Source organism: Sceloporus undulatus, chromosome 6 (assembly GCF_019175285.1).
Source record: "Sceloporus undulatus isolate JIND9_A2432 ecotype Alabama chromosome 6, SceUnd_v1.1, whole genome shotgun sequence".
In the NCBI taxonomy this organism is placed as follows: domain Eukaryota; kingdom Metazoa; phylum Chordata; class Lepidosauria; order Squamata; family Phrynosomatidae; genus Sceloporus; species Sceloporus undulatus.
The window spans coordinates 112788278-112809058 of NC_056527.1; the positions used below are offsets into that span (position 1 = coordinate 112788278).

General features: G+C 42.7%; 1 protein-coding gene and 1 non-coding gene across 2 annotated transcripts; one reads left to right on the top strand and one right to left on the bottom strand.

The window, feature by feature from the left end:
* Window positions 1–1806: 1806 nt before the first annotated feature.
* On the top strand, window positions 1807–20568 carry LOC121933874. The gene is made up of 19 exons (XM_042473867.1): window positions 1807–1838; window positions 3650–3708; window positions 4195–4287; window positions 5714–5841; window positions 6957–7100; window positions 7784–7858; window positions 9024–9194; window positions 9853–9949; window positions 10766–10992; window positions 12087–12240; window positions 12881–13089; window positions 14570–14687; window positions 15922–16127; window positions 16236–16353; window positions 17982–18151; window positions 18679–18776; window positions 18904–19010; window positions 19490–19558; window positions 20462–20568. The coding sequence occupies exons 1-19, from the start codon at window positions 1807–1809 to the stop codon at window positions 20566–20568; spliced, it is 2382 nt and encodes a 793-aa protein (XP_042329801.1).
* Window positions 8265–8337, bottom strand: TRNAM-CAU. The gene has a single exon. It is a non-coding gene; the product is annotated as a tRNA-Met (tRNA).
* Window positions 20569–20781: the final 213 nt, after the last annotated feature.

The window sequence follows — 20781 nt, forward strand, 5'->3', positions numbered from 1 at the left end:
GATATTTGGGGCCATACTTCAGAGGTTTTATCTAGTGCACCATCCTTTCCACAGTGGCTTATTCACCTTTTCTCCCAGTACTCTGTGTGTATATTGGATTACCTTCAGCACCAGCCAACATTGTTGGATGGGGATAATACTTATGATAGGAGATCTAGTCCAACACACCTCAAGCCTCCTAGATTGGGGGAAGCTAGCTCCACCAAACCTCATCTGAGTCTACCAAAAAGCTTCAGGGGTATGATTTAGTAGAACAGGGTTCAGCTCAAAACAAGGTGGCTAGGCTGAATTTAGTTAAAATTCGCTGCTCTATATTCTCTAAGGAGCATATCTCAGAGGAAGGCAATGGCAAACCCCATCTGAGCCAATCCTGCCAAGAAAAGCCTATGATAGCTTCGTCTTTTTGTTGTGTGCCTTTAAGTTGCTTCCAACTTACAGCAAACCTATCATGGAGTTTTCTGGGGCTGAGAGTGTGTGACTTAGTGGGCTTCCATCTCCAGAGTCATAGTCCAATGCTCAACTGGCCAAGGTTCAAATTCCTGCTCAGCCATGGAAAGCCACTGAGTGACCTTAGGCAAGTCACACTCTCTCACCCTCAAAGGGAGGCACTGGTGTGCGCACACACACACACAAATTAACAACCATGGAACAAATCTTGCCAAGATAACCCTGTGATAGGCTTGTCTTTTTCCCCTGTAAAACTAAGATAGGCCCCATACAGAAAGGCCAAAATAGAGCTGCTTCGGGTCACTTTGGAGGTATGCTGTTTGAACGATGCATGCGTCTTAAGAGTCCAGAAGCTGCACCAAAGCCAGCTCCTCCTTAGGACTGGAACCTGGCTTTGGCGCGGCCTCCAGACTCTTAATACGCATGCATCATTTAAACAGCATACCTCCAAAATGACCCAAAGCATTCATTGTAGCACTGATGGAAACTCTACCTGTTGAATGTCAGGCCTTTGTTCCAGCATTTTGGCCTGTCTTTATGGGGCATAGTCGCTCCCCCCCCCCCCCATAGGCTCCAAGCCACCAAATTAACAGAAATATTGCAGTAGAATTGCTTTTGGACTGTATCTGGATGAAAGAAGAATCTCAGCCTGGTGGATTTCCGCCTGTTAAAGATATAGCAGAGCCTTGCCAGGGAGTGGTATTTCTTTAATATAAATTCTTTGCCCTGCATGATGCAGCATGCTATGCCAAACAAGCTTTTAAAATAAAATCTAAGCAGTGAGGCCACATTATTTGTTTCCTTTGTATCCAAACTTCCCTGGGTTCATGGCATCCCATTTGGCTTAAAACCATTAAAGTAGGACAAATTCAGCACCTATAAAAACCCCAGCCAACAAACTCTTTCTCTGATGAGCGATAGGCAGCAGGTGAGAATGCTATTTGGAAACAGTAACAGCAGGCTATAAAACCTTTGCCTCTCCTGAAATTGGGAAACTGTGGTCTTTAAGGGGTTTTTCTTAGATGAACCGAGAATTATTTCAAGAAGAAAACGACAAGCCCTGGTATGTGTTCCCTTGTCTTTGCAGGGTAAGTGTGCTTTGTTTTCCCCCCCATCTAAATTATTATCATTGCTTTAACAAATGAAGTGCCTGCATTTTAGAACAGAAAATCTAAGAATGTGGCTTTAGTTTAGTGTGTGTACCCTAAAAGTTTGTCCCAACTGCTTGAACTATGGCAGGGGTGGGTGAAATGTTTGGATGCCCAGATATTTTGGACTTCAGTTTCTATCAGTCCCAGCAACAATGCTAATGGTAAGTGAGGTTATAGGAGATGAAGCCCAAAGCATCCAGAAGGTAAAATGTTCCTCATCTCTGAGTGGCAGAAGATAAGGTAAATTTTTGGTAACCTCTGAATGTTTTCCTACTAAATCATCCTTCTGGGCCTTTCTGAACACTCAGCTGAGGTTTGGTGAAGCTAGCTTCCTCCAGTGTAGGATACTTGAAGTCTGTTGGACTTTATCTCCTATCATCTCCATCCTTCAATGTTGGTTGGAAGTGCTGAAAATAATCCAATATACATGGACGTTTGGGAGACATGGTCAGTAAGCCACTGTGAAAAGCATGCTGCACCTAATAAAATGTCTGGTGTATGGGTCTAAATAGCCCAAAAGCACCAGATCCTGTCTGAACTTCATTGCTGAGCAGCGTCAGCCCTAGTTAGTCCTTGGATGGGAGACAGCCAATGAATGCCAGGTGCTGTGGGCTATATTTCAAAGGAAGGAACTGGCAAACCACCTCTGAGCATTCCTTGTCTAAAAAAACCCTATGAAATTCATGGGGTTGCCATAAGTTGACAAGCAATATGAAGACTCACAAACACAGTCTTCCAGAACTCTTTATTATGAAATGGGCTCTGGCTGTGTTGAGTTATGGCCAAATCTTTCCCACAACTATGTGTATTGCAGGGCACACAAGAGAAAACTACAGCAAATTGTTGCAACATCAACAACTACTGGTTCTTGGAGGTTCAGTTCCATTTCTCCCTTCACTGTTTTTTATGGGTCTTTTTCTCCACTCAAAAGATAGTAATCATCATAAATGGGGCTGGCCCTACCATTAAGTAGAAAGAAGCAGCTGCCTCAGGCAGCAGACTTTGGAGAGTTGTGAAAGGGCAGCAAACCTCCAGTTATGTCCTTTGTTGTTATTGTATGTTTATGCAATGCCATGATGCCGTTTTATATTTTAGGGGGTAGAAAACATTATTTATTTTAAATCATACCAATTTCAATAGGTATGTTCTAATTATAATGATCTCTGGATCCAGGCAATTCAATTTCTCCCCTTCCCCACTCCATCAAAAAATTTCAATTCCCCTCCTTTTATCTTCACAACAACCCTACAAGGTACTGTAAGTTAAACCTAGAGGCAATTGCCTTGGGCTAGTCATTTAGTAACTGCTGTGGTTACCAAGTAGGAATTTAAATCTGAATTTCCCTATGCAGATCATCATATGTGCCAGAAGATGGCAAAGTAGGTCCTCTGGAAGTTGTTGGGTTGTTGGATCTCATCAGTCCCACTCAGTATAGTTTTTGTTATTGTTGTTGTTGAGGAATTATGGGAACTGCAGTGCAACATTTGGAAGAAGGTATTTTGCCCATTCCTGATACGTATTAATACAAGGCTCATTCTCCTATCCAGCTGAAGTGGCACAAACCCACAAAAATAGAGATAGTATCACAAGACCTTCCAAGAACTTCCAACCAAAACATAAAAATTAGGGGATCTTTAAAAAAAAAAGCCAGCCTTATGAGGATCCAATATGTGCAGTGGTCAAAGAATCAGGGCTGACCAAAGACAAAATCAACTTTGTGTGAATGTATGTACCTTCGACTATATGTTCACTATACATTTCATAAGGTTTTATTAGGCAAGGAGTATTCAGAAGTAGTTTGGCATTACCATCCTCTGAAATATAGCCTACAGCACTTGGAGGTCCTCCATCTAAGTACTACTAGCCAGGGCTGATTCCGCTTAGCTTCCAAGATCAGACAAGTGCCTTCAGGGTATTTAGGCCTTAACATAGCAAATTATTATGGATTTATTTTGGTCCTATGTTGGTACTGCCAAGGAAGGAAAAGGTGCTTGTGGGATTATTTATTTATTGCATTCCCATTAACTTTCTGCTCTGTCTTCTCCATACAGCTTAGCCTTGCTGGTTGTGCTTCTGTCATGGGAGGTGGCATCAATACCCTTTCCCACAGGTGAGCATTTTTTCAGGGGACTTTATACTGGGAATAAGGAATGAAACAGTGGGTATCTACCCTTCCTGGTCCCCATCTCTAGGCATATTTGCATAGCATGGGTGTGAGCTATGTCAGAGCCACAGGTAGACTTGATCAAGTTTCAAACCAGTTTTGTTACCTCTAGCAAGATTAGCGTATGGAGCCAAGGTGGACAATTGTTGGAAGCTGGAGGCCTGCATTGCCCAGAGACCTTGAAAAGTTGCATCACCACAAATACAAGCCCCCAGAATGTTCCTAAACATCCTCTAGTGTTTGAGGGGGATGTTTTGCCATGTTTTTCAGCCCCTCTGAACCAAGAGCATTTAGGATTGTCAGCCAGAGTGCTCCTGTACCTCCCCAAACCACAGCATTCCAGCGGATGGAACTATGGCAGTTAAAGTTGAAGAATAGCAAGGGTTAAAAAGCACTTGAACTCTCTGTTTGGGTCTTTTCCTTTTCTGAAAGGTGTTACACAGACCGAATGTCGAGGCCGTTACTTCTGGATATGGATCGACAAAACTGCCTTGGGCCAGAACACATGGACTTACAGTGTCTTCAGTAAGTATGACAGTCTCCTTTGAAAGGAAAGGGAAGGTTTTTAGGGTGCATGGAGGGTGGGTCTAATTTTTCAGTAGCATGAGAAAACTAATAATTGCAGGCTCAGAGGCACTCCGACTTGTTCCTGAGCTCATTAGTGGCACAAGAAAAAAACTAAGAAACATGATCTTCAGCTGCTGGAGTGAGGCCCATTATAAAGTTGTTGTTGGGAATAGTAGCAGCAGTGCATTTAAAAGCCAACCTTGCTCCCTAGAACTTATGATGGTGTAGTGTGGTGCATTGGTTTGAGTGTTGGACTACAATTCTAGAAGACCAACTCAGCCATGGAAATCCATTGAGTGACATTAGCAAGTCACACTCTCTCAGTCCCAGAGGAAGGCAGTGGCAGACACCCTCAGAACAAATCCTGGCAAAAACAAACACATGATAGGGTTGCCAAAAGTTGGAAATGATTTGAAGTTAGACAACAATGACAGCAAACCTCTGGAGTGAGCAAAATGTGATCCTTTTAATGATATTGAACTGCAACTCGTGGATGTAACTAGTCTGTACCCGATACATGATACTAATGCTATTGGATTTCTGCAATGGAAACCACCCTAGATCAAGGGCTTTTTTTTTCAAGGAAAGTTGAGGGTGGTCTGTGTACATATAGTACCTTCATGTTTTGTGTTGACTTATTGTGATCATGAATTTCATAGGGCTTTCTTAGGCAAGGACTCTCAGAAATGGTTTGTCGTTGCCTTCCTTTGAATCATAGCCTAAAGCACCTGGTATAATAATAATAATAATAATAATAATAATAAAATTTTTATTTTTATCCCGCCCTTCCAGTGATCAGGGCGGCTAACAACAGGAGTTAAAATACATAAAAATACAGAGAAAAATTAAAAACCATTACATAATAACATATAAAAAACTAAAAAGCCCCTATAGCCCAACCTCATGGCCACGGAAGAGGAGGGAGGCCCACAGGATATTTATTCGGGGAATGCCTGCTGGAATAGGAAGGTTTTGAGATCCTTCCTAAATTGGGCCAGGGTGGTAGATGAGCGGAGCTCAGTGGGCAGCTTATTCCAAAGGGCTGGGGCAGCCATGGAAAAAGTCCTCCGCGAAGTGGAGACTAATCTGGCCCCAGGCACCTTCAGTAGTTGCTGCCCAGACGTTCTGAGGGTGCGAGGCGGAATGTACGGGGAGAGGCGGTCCGTTAGGTATCCTGGGCCCAAGCCATTTAGGGCTTTATAGGTAATAACCAACGCCTTATATTGAGCTCGGAAGCGGATGGGCAGCCAATGGAGGTCCCTAAGACAGGGAGGGCAGATTGGGGGGACAGACAACACTGGGTTAGCATGTGTATATGTCTCATCTCTTTCCCCATAGAATTAACCAAGGTTCAGGTAACCTACCTGCCATTTGTTTTCTATAGATGAGCTTGGACAACGCATTCCTGTGACAGAGCATGTGGCTGCCCAGTGTGGCTTCACCAGAACCACTGACTTGTATGGCAATCCTGAGATCAGAGTGTCATTCTTGGGCTGTTCAGTTCACAACTTGGTAAGATGAGCTTCACCCAGTTCCATGGGTGGGCCTTTTAAAGTTTTTAGTAGTGGAAAAAATACAGGTACTTCTCAAGTCTGTGTTATCAGCTCTCCAAGGAGATCCAATGCAAAGCACATATCAATACTGATCCATAGGAACAAAGCAATTTTCACTGTTTTCAGTTAATCAGAGGTCTTTTGTCAAGCTGTTGAGGCTTAATTGCTCCTTTAAGATTTGAGCCACCTATTCTCAAACCATTTCATTCCCTGGATTGGCACTAAAAAGGCCACATCACTAGTAACCTGTCAATCTGACACTTTATTGACAGGCCAAAAGTACTAAAACCTTAGTATCGCCATCACTTGCCAGCAAGACAATACAGGCGAAATAAAACAAAAACTACCAGCAAACAATTCCAGGCAAAAGGAAGAAGCAGCAGTAGTCTATTTTATATATGTTTTATAAGAAATCAGTACCCAGCTCAAATAATTAACCATATATTAAGCGTCACTCAACTCACCAATGCACAGGTTGTTATATACAAGAAGAATGAAGCATTGCTCAATATAAAACTACACAGTTTTACAGAAATATTATACAATGGTATAGGAAAAAATACAGAAAAGGTATGCTCAGATTTCAGTAATACTCTGAAGCCTGAAAGAAGCCTGAACAAATCAAATTTATTCCTGGAATCTGATCATGCTTCCTCTGTATTTTTTCCTATTCCATTGTATAATCTGTTTCCAGTGAGAGGTGTAGTAAACAAACTTTATACTAACATATAACAATAGTCTATAATTTTAAATCCCAGCACCTTATTTGTGTGAGGTGATTCTTTTTTTTTCTGTTGTGTTTTAGTTGTTGTCTTATCAGAAATTAGCTTCCCACCAGGGTTTGTAGCTTTAAAACATAAAAACAGATTTTCATGGTGTTATGGCACATTGGACTCCAAGTCCCAGTAGTCCTAGCCAACAGAGCCAATGGTGAGAAATGCTAAGAGTTGCAGAGAAGCAACACAGTTCCCAGCCCTGCCTTATTTGTTTGTTTCTTGTCCCCACGAAGTGCCCTTAATATGAATGAGGCTGAATCTCTAAAATGGGCCAACGTATAATTTTCTTTTTGTCCAGTTTGACCAGGATTTCAGCCTCCGGCTCCAAGTGGAAGTGACCAGCCCAGCCAATGTGACTGCTGCATACGATGTCTCAATGAAATGCCGTGTTGATGCTCCATGGAGCCCTCGTGAGATTGTCTGTGAGGAAAATTACATGGAGGTGAGTGGAGCAGAGAAGGAAACCACACGCATACTCTCCAACTCAGGAGTAATCCTGCTTGATCCTCTGTCATCCCACTTTTTCAGTTGCTTTAAAAATGTTCCAGTTTCTCTCTCCTTTTCCCACTTTCCCCCTTCATCCTCAGTTTACTTCAGTTGCTGCAAGCCGAGTCCAATGTGCAAAAGTAGTTTGCACCCACATAACTTTGCATGAGGGAGAGGAGAGAATGGAATCTTGCCCTTCCCAATAGAGTCAGGCATAAACAAACTGCTGCAGCCTCTCTTAGCTTGTGCGCACTTCTTCATTAATGACTTTTGCCATCTTCATCGCATTCTGATGTTGCTTGGGCACATATGTCCTAGTTTTTATCTGTGAAATGTTGAAGGGTATGTATATGTTTTGTACACAAAAACAAGCAGATGTTCTAGCACTGCAGCTCCCACCATTCCCCATCCTTGGTTATAATAATTCAAGGGTTGCTAGGAGTTGGAAGTAACATCTGGTTTGCATACTTCCTCCCAGATCTAGAGGAAAACAGCCCACTCCACCTCTCCCTAGAAGCTAACTATCCCTATTCTAAGTCTCTGAAAGTCCCACTTCATTAAATGTGGCAGTCAAAGTAAATACTTGTAGGGGGACAAATTCTCAGCCATCTTGACTGTGGGGATGGGTTGTTCTTACAGGTTTCTGTCCGACGTGCCGTCCCAGGAGTAGCAAGTGAGGCACTGAATGAAGACTGGGTTGCAGTGTGGCCTTTGGTAAGGACTACAAAGTGGGGTGGGATCTGGTCTCTATAGTCTTTTTTAAAAATACCTTTTAAAGGGAAGGAAGAGGCCTTTCGCCCACTAAACAGAAAAATTCATTCTTATCTCTGTTCAGCGACTGAAGATAAAAGTACCGTAAAGCCATTTCAAGTTTTAGCTGCTTTGTTGTTATGCTTGTATGTTAAGCTACTTGCCTTTAAATAATTTTTGACCTATGGAAACTCCTATCAGGGAGTTTTTCTTGGCAAGATTTGTTCAGATGGCATTTGCCTTTCTGAGGATGAGAGAAGATGACTTGCCCAAGGTCACCCAATGGATTTCCATGGCTGAGCAGGGGTTCAAGCCTTGCTCTCCAGTGTTGTAGTCCAGTGCTCAAGCCACTGCACCACAAAAGAAGTCATGCCCTCTCTGAGGCTCGAACTCAGGACCTTCAGATTATGAGACTGACGCGCTGCCTACTGCGCTAAGAAGGCACTTACTGTGCTATTTTTCTCTTTGAACATCTAAAGGATTCAGCTTTAAATATTTTGCTCTTAAGATATCAATAGATATTTAAAAGATTAGGGTATTTACATTTATCCTACTAGAAAGGCCCCTTCCCCACCACCACTCCCTTTGTGTCGTGTCTTTTTAGATTGTAAGCCTGAGGGCAGGGAACCATCCAATTAAAAAGATTGTATGTACAGCGCTGTGTAAATTTACAGCGCTTTATAAATAAAGGTTGATAATAATAATAATAATAATAATTTTAAAACGCCTTCAAGTTACTCTTTGTTGTTTAGAGATATCAGGGTTTACTTGCTTAATGCACTGAAAACCTATCTTGGGCAAGGCCTATCTGGCCAGTATATGTAGGCTGCTCTTCTCTGCTTTACTCTATTCAGGCTCCTCTGTGGTAGTTTGGGCAGCAGAACTGATTCATTCACTTTTATACAGTTCTTTGAGTGGGGCTCTTAACACAGTCCTGCAGCAGTTTCTCATTGCCAAGGAAAGTGAGGGAGGAGAGATTGTGCTTAAAGGGGTACTGCTCTGATAATTTGATTGACTCATAATTCAATATACTATCTGGTCCCTGTCCAAAAGATGCAAGGCTGAGATAGAAATAGTGACATCTTAGTGGACTCTTCTACTCGTTCTCATGCCGGTATGTCTTTTCCAGGCGCAGGGCGCTGTGAACCAGGTGTGGCAAGTGGTCTTCCATTTCCAGAATGGCTCCCTGCAGAACATGATGGCCACTCAGGCCCATGCCCTGGGCTATGGGGTCAACACTACAGCCACCCGGGTCCTCTTCCGCACTCCCTATGGCACCCAGCAGACTGAAGTCACCATGGTAAGGAGTGGGAAGGATTGGTGGCTGCAAAAAAGCCTTCCAGCCATGGGCATTGCATTGCAACTTAATCTACTTTTAAAAATTAACTGTAGATCTACACAGAAAACCTTCAGAAGGCTGTTTACAATGCATCCTGCTATGCCACTTGCTACTGCCAATGCATGTTGCTGCCTCTGAGGTCACTACAAGGCACTAGCATGTGAGTACCATGTTTTTGACATCAGAGGAACAAACCATGGTGGCAGGTGGCACAGCAGGATGCATGTGTGAAGAGACACCAGTGTTGCTCCAGAGTGCCTAGGTAAAGAGGAACTGGGACAAGTTTGGGACCAGAATACTGCAGGCTGCTCCTGGACTATTCTGGCCAGTGTAAACCCGCCTTTGGTCTCCTGATATTTTATGGTGCTTTGGACAGACTTTTTAAAAAGTATTCATTAGTTGAATATATACCCCACCTTTTTTTCAATGGAGCATGGCTTTGCTCCTTCCCACTTTATATTTCTAAAAAATACCTTGTGAGGCAGGACAGGCTAAGAGAAAGTTCCTGGAAATGGCATCCTAGCCATTAGCTTTCTTCATCTAGAGACCAGCTTGATCATGACCTCAACATCTCACTAGAGCATCTAATCCTATGTCCTTGCGGTTGCTTTCTCTGCAGGTACATGGCCTGGAAGTGGAGGTGGCACGAGCCACTGTCTTCTACAAACAGGCTTGGATGATCCTGATGGTGGATACTGCAGTGGCCTGTCCCATCAGTGAGTCTCTGGTTCCTGAATATTTTTCTCCAACATTTAACATGGGTGGTCAATTAAAGTCAGACTGGGAGCCAAGAGAGCCAGTGTGGTGCCATACTCTCTCAGCCTCAAAGGAAGGCAAAGGCAAACCCCTCTGAACCAATCTTGCCAAGAACCCCCCATGATAGGTTAAATGGATACAAACAAAAAGTTATTGATGTGATGTCATTTAAAAAATACTACATTTTGAGATGTTTAATTAGTAATGTTTACTCATTACTTTAGAAACAGATAGTGTGAATTAATTTTTAATTTTCAACGGTATTTTTTCAAGTTAGAAACATAATTTAAAAAACAATAGATTAGCAACCTGTTACAAATGCATTGCTTTTAAAATAATGATCATAGACAATGTATTACTTTTGGAAAGTAATGACTAACAACCAGTTATCATTATAGATACCAAAATGAGAATCATCCAGCCCATAGTATTTCTGATTTCTATGATTTCTAGGTTGTGAAAGCTAGACAGTGAAGAAAACTGACAAGAAAAGAATCAGCTAATTCCATACCATGAAACAGTATAATTAATTAGAAGAGGTTATAATGCTCAGCAAAGTGAAAGATAGTAGGAAAGTCACATTGCAGGTAGATAGTCTCAATAAAAAAATCACAGGCCTGAGGTTGCAGGACATGTTGCTGTTTTTTTTTAAAAAAAAAAGCCCCATGTTTTCATACCAGTACAGTATATTCTTGTGTGAGTTCAGTTGCATTATACACACACACACACACACACACAGCAGTGCAGATAACATCCTAGGTTTCTGTCTTTTGCAGACTCTCCAGTTTTCACACCCACCACTCTCAGTTGGGTGACCCCACGGATCATGCCTTCGCTGGTAGGGTTCCCGCATCTCTTTCGGGATGAAACCATCGAGATGGGCTTGGATGGGCGTTTGATTGACAGGGCCACCATGGCAAGGAATGGATACACCTTTCTGACTGACAGGACAGACTTCATCAGCATCACAGTCCCCATTGGAGCTGTTGGGGGGGTCACAGAGGTCAGTATCTAGTAGGGTTGCTAGTTGTGGTGCCTAGCTGAGCTAGGATGGCAGTTTCCACATTGGTGGTATGGTGACTCTGCTCCATGTTTTAATTCTTCAAATTAATTTTGAAGAATTGGAGTACTCTGTTAGTGACCAGACATATGGATTAGACTGCCTGGCCTAAGATGTTTTACTCCCTCACTGCTTGGGGCCAGTGCGGAGATGGTGTCCCTTTCCTCTCTCTCAGTACAGAAGCCAGTTAGATTGGAGATTGAATCTGTGTTTGATAATGGAATGGTATCCACCAACACACCTTGAGACATCTGGTGCAAAGCAGACTGTGTGACATATGGCAACACAGTCCTTCTACAGTCCTGCCTACTGAGGGCAGTTTCTGGCATTTTTTGTCCTGCAATATCTACTCCTTGTGTTAGTGGCCACATTTCACCAAATTGTACAGCTGGCCCTATACAATTGTTCAAGGGGGAGGTTATAGGAGGGCTTGTAGTTCAGTAGTAGAGCCATGCTTTGCATGCAAAAGGTCCTAGATTCAATCCCAGGCATCTCCAGGTATAGGGCTCAGAAAATTCCTTCCCCAAGCCCATGGAGAATCAGGCCTCAATCCATTTTGTGACTCCCAACTGGAGTTTGGCCCATTGAATCAATGGAACACAATTATGGCCACAACCATCTTGACTGTCAAGGCAGAGACTGGAGCTCTAGCAGGTAGAAACAAGAGACTTCAATTGGCTGGAGGTCCAGAGTGATGCTCTTTCTAGTCCAATGGTTTCAGTGCCCCTGGAACATCCTCACTGAATAGCTGTCCATCCTTTTGGGCAGTAGTTCCCAAACTTTGGTCCTCCAGATATTTTGGTCTTCAGCTCTCCAAATTCCTGATTGTTGACCAAGCTGGTTGGGGCTTCTGGAAGTTGAAGTTCAAAATACCTGGAGGACCAAAGTTTATACATGCTGTAGGGGATGCACATACAAAAACCTGGGGTAGTGAGGACCTTGCTGCTAACTGTTTAGTTCATAAGGTGCTGAACCTGCCTCAATTTCACCACAACATTCAGAATGCATTTCTCATTTTTCCTCCCTTTTGCTCCCAGAGTGATGTGATGGACAACCATTATGGCACAACATACAGCATCAAGCTCTTGTTGGACCGTAAATGGCAAGGAGATGAGAGTGACCGAACTCGCCATCGCAGCCTGAAGGCCATTCGCACACTCTTTGCCCCTCAGAAGCCAGTGTTGATCAACAGTAAGCTTCACAACTTGCCCCCAGAACAGAACTCACACCATCCTCTCTGCTATGAAGAGATCACTCCAGTTATGCAATACGAACTCCATATTTTAATTCCAGAAAACTGAATGTTGATGTAGTTTTCTGCCTTGGTCCACTTCTATTCTTTCCTCTTTCTTTTTCTGGTGGTGAGTTGACTTTTACTACTTGACTATCAGAAGAATTAAAATGTTCAAAGGTTATATATTCCATTGTCCACCATACTCTGGTTATCTTCCCCTTTCCCTTTGCTCTCCTCCTTCTCACTCTGACACCACTTACTTCTTGTAAATCTTGTCTTCCTCCAACCTGATGCTCTGTCTCTTTCCCTCCCTTCTCTTCATCTATCTTCCTCGTCCTCCACTCTCTTGTTCTTTCAACCTTTCCTTCTGCTCCATCTTAAAGGCAGTGATGCACTCTCTCTTTCTGCATTGCAAAATGTTACACAAACTATAATTTTTTGTGGGTTTGGGGGGGCTATGTGGCCATGTTCTAGAAGAGTTTATGCCTGACATTTTGCCAGCATCTGTGGTTGGCATCTTCAGACTGTTCATTCCTACTCAAACATGGATGTGTCTGCCTTGCAATAAGGTACTGAATATCGGTCTCTGTCTTCCAGACACAATCCCAGAGAAGGGCTATTTTGATGTCAGCCTTGGCAACTTCCTCCCTGATGTGGAGCTGACCACCATTGGCATCGGTGGCATGCCCTTAACACCTGAGCTGCTCAAGCCGCGTGGCTGCCATCTGAATGAAGTGGCCAACCCTAACAAGACCAGGGTTTTAACGCTTCAGGTCCCGTTCACTGATCCTCTGGTAGAACAGAAGGTGAGAGTGAGAATCGCAGCAAGTTTTTAAAGGACTGGTAAACAAGGAATTACAAATAAGATTTGTTGCCTGTAAAATGGGTTACGTTCTGGATAACAAGGATGTAATTAAGTTACATGTTAAAGCAATGTACCAAGTAAGCACAATGTTACATTACTGGTGTAAGAAGTAAGGAGTAGAAGTTGTTATTTTCAAAAGTTACTCTCAAGGGGCCATTTTTGGAGGCATTTTGACAAGATGTTTTCAAGTCTGAAGCCATTTTCTTACCAATCCATTTTCTTATCAATCATTTTCTTTCCCAAAAAGTAACAGAAAGGAACAGAGTGCAACAAGTAATATAATGATTCAACTGCCACCACTATTTAATGAGTAACAGGAGTTAATTACTTGCTAAAGGCATTAGATCCTATCTGATCTTGGAAGCTATGTAGGATCAGTCCTGGCTAGTACTTGTGATGAGAGACTGCCACGGATTACCAGATAGGTGCTATAGGCTATATTGCAGAGGAAGGAACTGGCAAAAACCACCTCTGAGAATTCCTTGCTTAAAAAACCCTAGGAAATTAATTGGGCCAACATTAGCTGACAGGCAACCTGAGGGCGTGTACACACACACACATGCATATACACACACACGATAATGAGTAACAGATCAAATTATTTCTGAAAAGTAACTTTCCAAGCTCTGGGATTTGGGGGATGACTTCTGCACAGGCACCGCTGAGGGTCCCACCTTTCGCAGTCTATAACCCATCACCAGCCCTCATTGCTTCACAGTAGAATTTGAATAGGTAGAAATGTGGCCAGCCTGTGATCTATGGCCTTGTTTGCCCTTTGGCCTGAGTTCATATGGTCCTCAGACTAATCCCAAATCTTCTGTGTGTGATAATAATCCCACGTAGGGTTGTATCTGCTAGACGTGGATTGGAAAGAGAGCTCAGGTACCAAAAGGTCCTGCTTTCTATTTCTCTTTTCTTTATTACTAGTAATGGTTTTACATTGTTGAGCAGCTCTTAAAATTACAGAGTTGGAAGGTCCTCAAATGGTCATCCAACCCCTGCTGGCATAAGAATTAACAGGGGAATCATCCCTGCCAGGTGTTTAAAAACTTCCAAGCTCTCTTTAAAACCCTCTCATGAGGGAGAGTTGCTGTTATATTTATTTATTCCCTGCTTCCCCCCCCCCCCCCAAAAAACCTGGGACTCAACATGAAGTTGTCAAAAAGCCCTTTTTGTTTGTGTGTGTGCATGTAGGTAACTTCAAGTCCCCTGAAGATTTATGGTGGCTGTATGAATTTCAAAGGGTTCTCATAGCCAAGGAAAATTCAGAGGTGCCAGTTTTGCCAGTTCCTTCCTCTGAAACATAGTCTGGAGCACCTGGTATTCTTTGGAGGTCTCCCATCCTCCCTAACTGTTAGAAAATTCCTTCTATTGTTTAGCTGCAACCTACTTTCTTGTGATTTCTTGATTCTTCTCTTCAGTATCTGTATGGCAACATCCGGAGGTACACTCTGCACCTTGACTACACCCTCAACCTGGTCCCCAAGGCCAAGCCATTCATTTACCCTGCAGTCATTGAATGTGATGTTCCAGATGTTGGTGAGTTTACTATGGAGCTTATCACATGAAGGACATTGGGAGTTTATCCTGTGAATATCCCAGAAAAATCACATAATTACGCAAAATGATTTTACATGATGTCACACAAACCCTGCTATTAAAGTGGCCATAAAGAAGCATTAATGCGCCTCTTTTAACTTTTGGGATTTCAGCGACAATGCATTTCTGATACATTTTATTTGTGTAATTGTGTGTGATAATCCTTCACACAATTCCTTGCCATTTTCACTTTATTTGTGGGATGCTTTAAAATGCACTTAAATCTCTCTTTAATGCCCAAACCTTAACTGTTTTTTATCTCTTGCTGTGCACCGCTGTGATCCTTGGAATAGCGGTATATAAATAAAATTTTTATTTATTATTATTATTATTAAAATTAGCCCCCAAATTTGTGATAAATTCCAGACAGGTAGAGAGAGAGATAGAGAATGTGCAAGCTATAAACTCCTCTCCTCCTCCCTTGTTTGCATTTTTTTTTTTCCTGCCACAGATCAGTGGGACCAAAGAGTTGCAGTCCAAAAAGTTAGGAATCAGTAGTTGCTATTTTCTTATTCATCAAAGGATTTTTACTGCAACCAAACCAATTGAAACTTTTAGCACTATGAATTATTATGATTATTATTAATTTTATTTATAAATCCTGCTCTTGAGTGATTGAACGATTACAACATAAGTAAAACATACAAAACAGTCAACTGGGAGGAAGATGGCTTCTTCCATAGAAGGAGGTTAAGGGGAAGCCATAATTAGAAATAGCTTCTAAACATGTGTTGTGTTGCTATGTGCTTTCAAGTAGTTTCTGACTTATGGCAGCCTTAAGGGTTTTCTGGGGCTGAGTATCTGACTTGCCCAAAGTTACCAATAGTTTTCACGACTGAACGAGAAATTGAACCCTGATCTCCAGAGTCATAAGTCTAACCTGCACTGCAGAAATAATGCAGTTTTACACGCTTTAATTGCCATGACTCAGTGTTATGGAATTCTGGGATTTGTACTTTTGTGAAATATTTAGCCTTCTCTTTCAGAGATACCATAACAAATGGCAAAGCCCAGGATCCTGGAGAATGGTAGTTAAAGGGATGTCACATGGCATTTTTTCTGCAGTGTAGATTACACTGCTGCAGTCCAACATTCAAACCGCTTTATCACATAGGCTTTCTGTTAAAACACAATATAACTTTTTCCCTTTCTTGTCTTCTACTAACACCGTTAGTTCTTCCAACCTTCGAGGGCTTCTGTGACACAGGAAGGATTGGTTTAATAATGTACCGTGGAAATCTGGATCGTTACTGGCTCCCATATGTGGGCAACATGCGAGTGACAAGCGAACTGATTGTATCACAGAACTACACTGTCCAGGATAATGCCAACTACTACTATCTGTCAGTACCCTTCTTGGCAGTTGGCTTGGCATATCAGGTAGGTATGGGGTGAGACATGCCTGCAGCCATTTTGGTCTTGTGTGAATAAACTCCCCTACAAGAACTGAACTGTACATGTGTGTGTGTGTGTGTGTGTCTGTTGCAGGATATTTCTCTCCAGGGACTGACAGCTCGACTTGACTTTAGCCTGAGGGACAACAAGACACTGGCGACGGCTGTAGCATTTCCCTTTGCCTGCATTTTCCCCATGGGAAAACTGCTTGGTGAGTGCAGTCACAAAGACACATCAAGATGCTAAAATGTGATACTGGTTTGTTGAAAAGCCTGATGCATTTCTGCCTGTAGCTATCTGAAGACCTCCTTCAGAGAACTGCACAAAGAATGCATAGATGTTCTTCAGGAGCTATACAAATAATGTCATTTATATTCTTTGTGTAGTCTCCTGAAGATGGGCTTAAAATATCCATACAGGCCAAAAATGTGTCAGGCCTCTTAGCTAATTAATATCACTCTGAAGAATCTTTTAAAAATATGTATATTTATTACAAATGAATGTGTAACAATTAAGGTGACAAGAAAGGCATAAACAAGAATTGAACATAATGAAGTAGAAAGTTAAAAGAAAAAAGGAGTAAGTAAGGATGCTGACAAAGAGGATTATAGAGATGAAGGCGCTATACATGCTGGCGGATAGGGCACCCCCGTCACGTGCTAGGGGTTGGCCAAGGGTGCACCACCCATATTGACCTCACCCCTTGCACATGACGGGGCATCAAAATGGCAGCGCCCTGTACACACGGGTGCTGCCATTTTGACGTAACGGACACTTAGCATCCACACGTCCTGGCGCGTTTGTGATGCCGCAAGTATGCTATTGGAGGCTGCGGCTTCCCCATGGAGCAAACCAGGGTGGTGGAAGACCGTCCTTTTTGGGTGGTCTGTATCCCACCAAAGTCTATAGCAAAGAACTTTAATGATACTTTAAACTGCATTAAAGCCTCTTACACGCCTAAGAATCTTGAGATGCATTTCTCTGTTTCATGAGATTTCTTGGAAGGTTTCTGGTTTTTGTTCTGTATTTATGAGTGAAGTGGAATTATAGGCCCCATACAGACAGGCCAAAATAAAGCTGCTTCAGGTCACTTTGAAGGTATGCTGTTTAAATGATGCATGCGTCCTAAGAGTCTGGAAGCCGCGCCAAAACCACAATCTAGTCCTAAGGACTGGAGCACAGCTTTGGCGCAGCTTTCCGGACTCTTAGGATGCATGCATCATTTAAACAGCATACCTCCAAAGTGACCTGAAGCAGCTTTATTTTTGGCAGTGTGTATGGGGCCATAGTTTCCTCTGCGTATATTTGTGAAAAGAGGGAGGCTTATATGACATAGCAGAAGTGGTTTATAACCTGGCTTTGCCATAACACTTTACTAAAATGCGACACCTAGGAGGAATGGGCTGTTTGTTCTTCCTGTTGTTGTGTACCTTCAAGTCATTTCTAACTTATGGCAACCCTAAGGCAAATCTTTCAAAGGGTTTCCAGGGCTGAGAGTATGTGACTCGTCCAAGGTCACCCAGTGGTTTCCATAGCAGGGGATTGAATCCTGATCTCCATTCGTAGTCTAGCACTCAAATCACTACACCACAATGGCTGTTTGACACCCACCTAATAGTCTATTTTCTGAGTGCTAGTCTTATTTAAAACCCTGTAATAAATAAATTTGTCTTAGAGTTGCTATAAGCTGGAAATGACTTGAAGGCAGACAACAACAAACAACAGGGATAGAAATATTTTAATAAGCTATTCCAGTCAAAGGAAATACTGTGGGCCTTCACCTGAAAGCTAGGCCAGGATGGACACTCTGGACTTACATGGCTTCTCTTTTTTGATTAGTATGCCTTCCCAATGGAACCATGACTGCCACAGTCCTCAGCCTGGACACCAAACCATCCTTGGACCCTAGGAATACCCACCTACGAGACCAGAACTGTGGGCCAGTTGCAGCTGATGAATCCAGGGCTCTCTTCTCTTTCCCTGTGACCTCTTGTGGCACCACAAGAAGGGTAAGTAGAACTTTTGAGGAAGTGGGAGTAATATGTAGCTTTGTCTGTTGCACATAAGTTAATGGATTGTTTCATAATTCAAGAGTTGAGAGCTGTTGCTGTGAAGATGTTCCAGAATGTCTTTCTTGGACTATCCTCAGCTACATCTTTCCAATTTGTTCTGGTCAATTTAGAAGCCATTGAGCTGTTCTAAGGAACATACGATTGAAACCCACCAGAGAATACCTTCTCTTCTCTTAAAAGTTCTAGATCTTGCTCTTCAGATCGGTATGGGCAACTACCAGTGGTTGGGGGCTACATAGTTCCCCGTTTCTGGAAGTCTAGTTTACTTTTATGGTTGCCAGAGCAGGCTCTGTGATTTCAACTCCCAAACCTGAGACCAAGGAATGGCCCCTTGTGATGTCACAGTGAGTAGGCCATGCCAGTCTCTGGAGTACTTTGAGAAAGGCTATCTTGGCCAATGACATTCCTAGTTACCAGTGATAGAGCAACACCTTCCCTTGCCTTTCTTTCCCACCTTTGTACAGTTTGAAGGCAACTACTTGGTGTATGAGAACGAAGTGACCTTCAGGAGAGAGATGATTCCAGAAGCCAGCCCCGTCATTACCAGGGACTCCCAATACAAGTAAGGCTGTGCATTGAGCACCTTTCAAGTGGGTTGGTTCTTTTGGTTGAGAGCAGATGAATAGAGCAGCTGATGACTTCCAAAGATGGCTTCCCAAAGTCACTATTGTTTGTCTCTTTCTCTCTAGGCTGACTCTGCGCTGTCGTTACCCTCTCAATGAGACGCTCAATGTGTTAGCCCAGAGACTGCAGGGGGAGATGGGTACCCCTGTGCCCTATGTCCTTGGTCTTAGAGGTAATGCTAGCATGTGCTAAAGACTCAGAGTTTGGAAATGTTGATCTTTGTGGGGACTACCACTCTTAGAAATCCAACACCTGGCATATGCTCAAACTGCAGAGTTTGGGAATGTCCATCTTGTGGGGGATGACCATGGCCAGAAATCCACCAGCCAGCCCCATTCAATCAATAGAACTTACAGCAATGGCAGTTTACTGAGACTTCATCCGCATTGCAGAAATAATGCAGTTTGACACCACTGCCATGGTTCAATGCTATGAAATTCTGTGGTTTGTAGTTATGTGAGATATTTGGCTTTCTCTATGAGAATGCTGTGGTGCCACAACATACTACAAATCCCATAATCGCATAGGATGGAATTATCACAGTTAAAGTGGTGTGAAATGGCATTTTTTCCAGTAGTGCAGATTAGACCTGAGTCAATCCACTTGTAATGTTACATTCCCAATCACTTTCTTTCTGGGGTTTCATTGTAGCATATCAGCAGAAGAGATCTGCAGATCACCAGAATGTGTCACAGACAGGAGCTGCTCATGTGTCAGCAGGTAAGGTCTTGTCTTTTTTTTCTTTCTTTCCAAAATGAAGAGAAACCATTTGCACAAGGCATCTCATCTCTAGTCTCCAACCACCACAAATGGGACTGCATGTGCTGGGGGTGATGGGGGAATGGTTTAGCACCTTTGGGTAGAAAGCCAAGTCATCTTCCTCATATCAACTTGAGCTCTTTGTTGGAGTTGTGCTTCCATGTACCATTACATGAATGAGCTTGAGATTTTAGTATAAATTGTTAAGGAACAATCCAAGACACTGAACTCAAATATCCATTAAAATGGAAGCTGCTACTAGAATACAGTGCCAATAACTTCCCCTTATTGTTCATGCTGGTTGGAGCTGATGGGAGCTGGGGCTGATGGGACCTGTCCCTGAAAGCACCTGGAGACATACCTCTGTGTATCTTATTCCCTGAACAGACAGTACTGAGCTATACGGATAAATAATGGAACTTGGGGCAGTGCAGGATTCTGTGTTGTTATATCAGAGCTGGAAAAAGTGATTTGCTTGGATTACAGCTCCCAAAATCCCCAGCCTGCATGACCAGCATGCTGGCTTGAGGATTCTGGGAATTATAGTTCGAACAAGCATCTTTCCCTAGCGGTATTCTCAACACTGAGTAAAGAACCTTTCCTCAAACTCACTTTGTTTTTGTTTTTGTTTTTTAATTTTTAATTTTATAATACGAACATATAAAACACATCAAATAACATACTCAAACTCACTCTGTGACATTGGGTCAGTTGTGCACTCTCAGCCTGACATACTTCACAGGGTTGTTGTGTGGACTACAGGGAAATGGGGGAGAAGAGTCATGGGTGCCACCTTTTACTCCATGATGTAATAGCAGTCAATCAGTGTAGCTCATAAATAAATATATGTTTCCTCTCTTGCAGGAGCAGCTGAGAAAATATGGCTCTGGCTTCCAGCATTTGGTATGGCTTTCTCTTGGGCAGCTGCGATGGTTGGAGTATTCTCGCCTGTCAGGTTACATGGCTGTTAAAGACAATAAAAAAAAAATCTTCAAATATTTTCCATGTCTAACTTCACTTGAGTATTTAAATATTTGAAGTCCAGCAGGCACAGCAGCCTTGTTGAGGTCTCTTGTTGGACTGGACATTAATGATTGGCAAGAGTCACAGAACATTCAGCCCATATTCTGGCTATGCTGGTTGGGGAGATCTGGGAGCTGCAGCCCCAGGAAGTAACTTTGCTG